At 41.8% G+C, this 6,220-nt stretch overlaps 1 protein-coding gene across 1 annotated transcript in view; it reads right to left on the bottom strand.

The window, feature by feature from the left end:
• The window catches only part of Ubap2 (ubiquitin associated protein 2), a gene marked incomplete in the record, with an annotated part of 56,508 nt that extends 50,771 nt beyond the window's left edge, over positions 1–5,737 (bottom strand). Inside the window, 2 exon segments of the mRNA XM_013523012.1 lie at positions 3,923–4,000; positions 5,584–5,737. Coding sequence (XP_013378466.1) covers positions 3,923–3,985 — 63 coding nt within the window.
• Positions 5,738–6,220: the final 483 nt, after the last annotated feature.

The raw sequence follows: 6,220 nt of genomic DNA, 5'->3' as shown, positions 1-6,220 counted from the left end.
GGATCGTTGCAAGTTAGAGACCAGCCTAGGCTACAAAGTGAGCTCAAGCCCAGCCTGAACTGCATAGCGAGACCCTGTCTCAAAAAAACATACATACATACATACATAAATAAATGCTATGTGGAACCAGGACTCAATAAAATATTGCACAGGATTCAAAAATTAAAAGTAGGGGCTAAGGCTATAGCCAGAATGGGTACCATCAAGAATACTGAAGATAAGTAAATACTGGCAAGGATAAGCAGAGGGACCCTTTAACACTGCTGGTGAGAATGTAAACTAGTACAGCCACTATGGAAGTCAGTGTGGAACTCCCTTAAAAAAATTAAGGAACAAGCTTCCATGCCTATCAGTGGATGAATGAATAAAGAAAATGTATAAACACAACGGAGTATTATTTAACCATAAAGAAGAATAAAATTTTGCAGGAAAATGGATCAACCTGGAGATCAAAATGTTATGCAAACTATACCAGACTCAGAAAGACAAATGTCACATTTCTCAATTTATGGACTTGAAAAAACTGTCAAAACTGAAAGGAAACCATCAGAGAGGAGGGGAGTGCAACAACAGGTGACAGGAACTGGATGTATTTTACACAGAGAGGCCCTGAAAGGTGAAACTGAGGACGAGGACAGGGGGTGCATGTGTGGAAATGATCCAAGTATTGCTGCACGGTTTGCAAAAATGAAATCCATTAATCTGCACAACACATACGCACTAATAAAAAAGATGTGGAAAGAAATATGTATCACATAACCTAATATTTATACTGAGGGTGTCATTACCAATTCATAAACACATTCTGCAATGCCATAAATTCCATATGAAAAATGCGTTAATCTTTTCTTCATAAAGCAGATTCAAAGTTAAATAAAACTGCAAATAGAAGTGGTGAGCTTCACTAAATTTTAGATTATCTTTGAGCTGCTAAATATATCATAACTGGGCTGGGGATATAGCTCAGAGGCACAGGCAAGCGCAAGGTCCCAAGTTCAATTCCTGGTACCAAAAAAATAAATAAAATAAAATAAAATAAATGTACCATGACTGAGAAAAATAAAAACTAAAAAAATAAATAAATATACCAAGAGTATGTCAGATGTGGTGGCACAAACCTGTAATCCCAGCATTTGCAAGGCTGAGGCAGGAGGATCACTGCAAGTTCAAGGCCAGCCTGGACTACATAGTAAAATTCAAGGCCTGCCTCAACCTGTCTCAAAAAAAATTTAAAAAACTAAAACAAAAGGCTGCAGGTGTAGCTCAGTAGTAGAGCATTTACCTAGCATCTAGCATGCATAAGACCCTGGGTTTAATCTCCAGTATCGCAAGGGGGGGCAGTGGTGCAGATTTATTCTTTATGAAACAATACACTATCTCTTTCCTGCTCCTTAGAATACTGTTGAAATGGCTTCTAGGCCTTTAGGCTAAGATCAAGTATAGAATACTGTTGAAAGAACCGTAATGTAGACTCTTTCTCCATGACCATAATATGCAGAGGGAGCCCTAAGATAGCCATACTCCTTGCAGATTTTACAACCCAAGACTCATACACTTCAGGAAGATCCTAGAAGCAGGACTGCACAGCACCCCTCTATCACCACAGAGGTGCTATGAAATAACTTGCTGGCAGCATACTAACCTAATGTTCTAATAACTCAGTCTTTTCTTTCAGACAGGGTCTTGCTACATAGTCCAAGCTGGCCTAGAACTCACTATGTAGCCCAGGGTGGCCTCAAGCTTGTGGCGATCCTCCTGACTCAGCCTCCTGAGTGCTGGGATTACAGGTGTACATCACTACACCTGGCTAAAGCCTACCAATCTGTCAACAGGAGTCCTGGCCCTTACAGATTCACACTCAGAAAGGAGCCAGGATCCTGTGCTCTGCATTTCTGGTCCAGATTTGGGTAACTCCTGGGGTTACCGTGAGTTAGACACAAGTCACCCCCAGTATACAGAAAGAGGACACTGGGTGTCTGACAACTGCCTCGGACAAAGATGACGATGGCTGTCACTGGGGAGACTTCATTTGTTTCACAAGGCAACACGAACTTGGGGTGTTCATCTTCCACCACAGCATCCACAGACGAGGCCACCTCCCTTGGCCTCCGAAGCCCAAGTTCCTATCAAAAGCAGGCCTATGTAAGGGTTATCTTTCTTGGCCCTCTTTGAGACTACACCTCCCATGTCTTACATATGGCATAAACTGGGTAATTTTTCCCTTGCTAAAAAAAAAAAAAAAAGAGGCCAGACACCAGGCACAGTTGTCCAAACCTGTAATCCCAGCTACTCAGTAGGCTGAGCTGAGGCAGAAAGATCTCAAGGTCAGTGCCAAAATGGCCAACTCAGCAATACTGACTCGAAGTAAGTAAAGCACTGGACATGTACCTCAGCACTGTGTGAGTTCAATCTCCAGAACTGAGGAGAAAAAAAGGGCTGGTGAAACGTGAGAGGGGAAAAGAGTAGTAATGCCAGATGCCATGGCACATGCTTGCAATCCCTGTCACTCTGCAGGCTGAGGAGCAGGAGGAAGAGGAGGATCAAAAGATCAAGGCCATTCTGGGCAATTTAGCAAAACCGTAAACTCAGAACAAAAAGTTAAAGGGGCTGAAATACAGAGGTCAGTGGCAGGGTGCCCCTGGGTTCAATCCTCAGCACTGGGGAGGCAGAGACGGGGAACGTTATCACAGAAGTATGACATGGCTGTGGAGAAGGACATTCTTTAGTTACTCTCTCAATGTGTTACCTCAGGCCTGACCAAGCCGTATGACTGTGTGGTTTCCGAGGAAGTCCAGCAAAGGCACTGGTGGAAAGGGAATGACTGAAGCACTGTGGCCCCGTGGAAAGCTGCAGGGACAACACTAGACGCTTGCTGAGATTTGCCCAAAGGAATGGTAACATGATGGCTAACTAAGTCACGTCTTCTTTCTGCGGTAATTGAGTTGTATTGTCCTTGCTAAACCTGTTGCTATCCTCCCATTTGCCCTGCTGCTTCCTTTGTTCTTTCTCAATAAAAGGTGACTGAGAATGGTAATGGGGCTTCAGTCCCAGAGGCTGTAAGCCCCCTGAGCGCAGAATTATGCCCCTCTTGTTTTTCTTGTTTCTCTTGCTTTTCTTTTCATCTGCGGCACCTTGTTCTCGGGAGCTGTCACCGTGGACAGAAACAGATTATAGACTAACACACAACTTTAGTTTTTGTTGTGTTTTGCTTTTTGTTTTTGAGATACGGTCTCACTATGCACAATGGCCTTCAACTCATTGTGTAGCCAAGGCTAGCCTTGAACTTGCAATGATCCTCTTGCCTTAGTCTGTAAGTGCTGGGGTTACAGGTGTGTACCACCACACCCAGCAAGACATGACTTGAGGTCAAACTTTCAAGATTTTTTTTTTTTTTTTTTTTTTTTTTTTTTTTTTCTTTTTTTTTTTTTTTTTTTTTTTTTTTTTTTTTGGTGTGGTGGGGGAGACAGCAGCACTGGGAATCAAACGGAGGACCTCATGCTTAGCAGGCAGGCTCTGCACCACTGAGCTAAATCCCCGGGCCCTCAAATTTTAAATTATTCATAAAAATTGCTTTCTCAGCAAGGCATGGTGGCATGCAACTGTGACCTCAGCACTCAGGAAGCTGAAACAGGAGAATCGCCGGCATGGGCTATATAGTAAACTCAAGGTTCGAATGGACTACACTGCAAGACCCTATCTCAAAAGCAGACAAAAAACTTCCCCAGTTCATCTAAAAATAGGCCGTTTCTTCAGAACTGCACAACCCAAACAGTTCATTCACAGGTATCAGCAAAAGACTTACAAGATTGCAGAAGACCAACTATTCTTTCAAAGTACTCCCCTCTCCCTATTTAGAGCGGCCAGCAGCCTTGCCTTCTTCCCTCTGAGGCTGAACATTTCCCGCCCCATCGTTCCAGCTTACCTCGAACACGGGCTCGCTTGCCCCGGTCAGAAGTTCTGTCCTCTTGATTACACTCAATTCCATTCTCTTCCCCTCTAACTAAAGAGGAAAACACATAAAGCTACTTTAAAACTTCTGTACATAACCTTACCAGATATCACTTACAGCAAGGACAGAAAAAAAAAAATGAGACTAAAAGCCGGTTTCAACAAGTTCAGAAAACAGAAAAAAATAAAGTGACACAAAAGTTGAATGGTAAAAAAAAAAAAAAAAAAAAAGTTGAATGGCAACGTATCTTGCACAATTCACAGGTGTAAATCCTGAAAAGAAAATGCAGCAATTTTTCTTGCTTCTCTAGGGATTTTCTCTAAATTAAGTTTGCTTTAAAAAAAAAAGTTGCATTATGCAATTACACAATATACAACAGAATTTGACCCGTAAAGGCAATGCACTACAAAATAACACACCAAGGCTGAAGGAAGGGACAGGGAATAAGAAAAAAGCAAGATATACCATGTACAGGTACAAATTCCCTATCATGAATATTACCATTATGTATATCTAAAATGTGTCTTAAAATAAAATACGCTCATGTATTTTTAAATAATTTAAAAAAAAAAAAAAAAACATACCAAGGAAAAACTATACTTGGAAAAAAACAAACTGTTACAGACAGGCCTACCCAGGATGCTGTCTAGCGATACCAACACATCATGTCTTCCTTGCCTCATCTATACTGACTGTAATCACTTTATAGACAGACATCTGCTGAACAACATTGCCATCACTTGCTCCTCTCACCTCTTTCAGGGCTTAACTCACATGAGCTCTCAAGAGGCCTTCCTTGCAATACATTTACATGTGCTGCACCCCTTCCTATTACTCTCATGCTTTCTGCCTTGCGTCCAGATAACACTGTTAACATGTAACAGTGCAGGGTATAACTCAAGCAGCAGAGCATAAGCTTCGCATGAGTGAGGTGCTGAGTTCAACCCCCAGTGCCACCAATAACATGTTATATAAAATATTTTATTTCACATTTTTAATTCTTATACCCCATTATACCTTTATTAAAGATAAAGCCTAGAAGGGGCAAAAAGTTTCTGCTTTACTCATTTTGTCTTTTTTTTTTTCTTTTGACGCAGAGTCTCAGTATGCAGCCTGGGCTGCCCCTGGGCTCCTGATCCTCCTGCCTCAGCCTCCCAAGTGCTAGGACTACCGGCATATACCACCATGCTCCACTTCTTTTATTCACTTCTATATGCCTACTACAGCATTCACTACATAGTAGATACTCGATAAACATCTGTGGTATAAATGACAGAGCAAAAGTCTCTAGGACTGTTTTCACAAAAATGTGTCCAAACCTGGCTCTACTGTAAATATCCATAAGTGGAGAAAACAACTTTATCTGCCAGCAAATCACCTTCCCTACATGTCTCTAAAATTAAAACATGCACGTGATTCCTAACAGAAGGCAGTCTTAGGGCATCCAGCACAGTGACCCACAGTCCAAGTCAGTGCTGATGAGAAACTGTCTCACAGGGCCTCAGGAACTACTCAGGTGCAGCTCATCACGAGGGTGCACTATCAGATAAACTGTGCATGGAAAACGTGATTATAAAAGCGTTCTTTAAACTGCTCTCCCAGTTTTTCACAATGTGTGGAAAGTCTATACTTGCATTCTCTGCCACGGTTGCTTCCTCTTCCTTTCCGGCTGTTGTTACCACGTCCACGATTTGCTTCTCTCTCGCTTTTCTTCTCTCTATTCTCTTTGTTTTCTGAACTTTCTTTTCCAAAATTCTTCTTCTTCCCCCCTACAGTCTCCCAAGAAGTCTATCAAAAAGAAGAGTTTTTAGTCAGAGTTGTTACTCAAAGTGTGTACAATTATTGAGGCTATCACAGAAATCTTTAAAACTATCCACAACTTGCAAGTTATTTGCCTATCATTTTAATTCTTTTCCATATTGTTCTACCGCCTTCATAAGTACAGACAACAAACATCTTCCTAAACTCACGCTGCCACACCGTTTACAAATAATGACAGGTTTCTATGCAAAACATTTGAGAGAGAAACATCTTATCCCATGTCATTTAACAACATCCTGACAATATGCTGCATGCTTTTCCACCACAGAAGCTTTTCCTATGCTGACGTAAGTAAATGTTGCCCAACCTGGCACACATGCCTATAATCCTAGCACTCTAACAGGCTGAGGCAGAAGCATCATAGCTTGGGCAATTTAGCAAGGCCCTGTCTCAGAATGAAAAATAGGGGCTGGGGATTTAGTTCAGCGGCACAGTGCCTGCCTGGCAAGC

This window comes from Chinchilla lanigera, unplaced genomic scaffold (genome assembly GCF_000276665.1).
Source record: "Chinchilla lanigera isolate Chin_1 unplaced genomic scaffold, ChiLan1.0 scaffold00071, whole genome shotgun sequence".
NCBI lineage: Eukaryota > Metazoa > Chordata > Mammalia > Rodentia > Chinchillidae > Chinchilla > Chinchilla lanigera.
The sequence above is the reverse complement of the archived record's forward strand: the minus strand, read 5'-3'. Positions and strand labels throughout refer to the sequence as shown.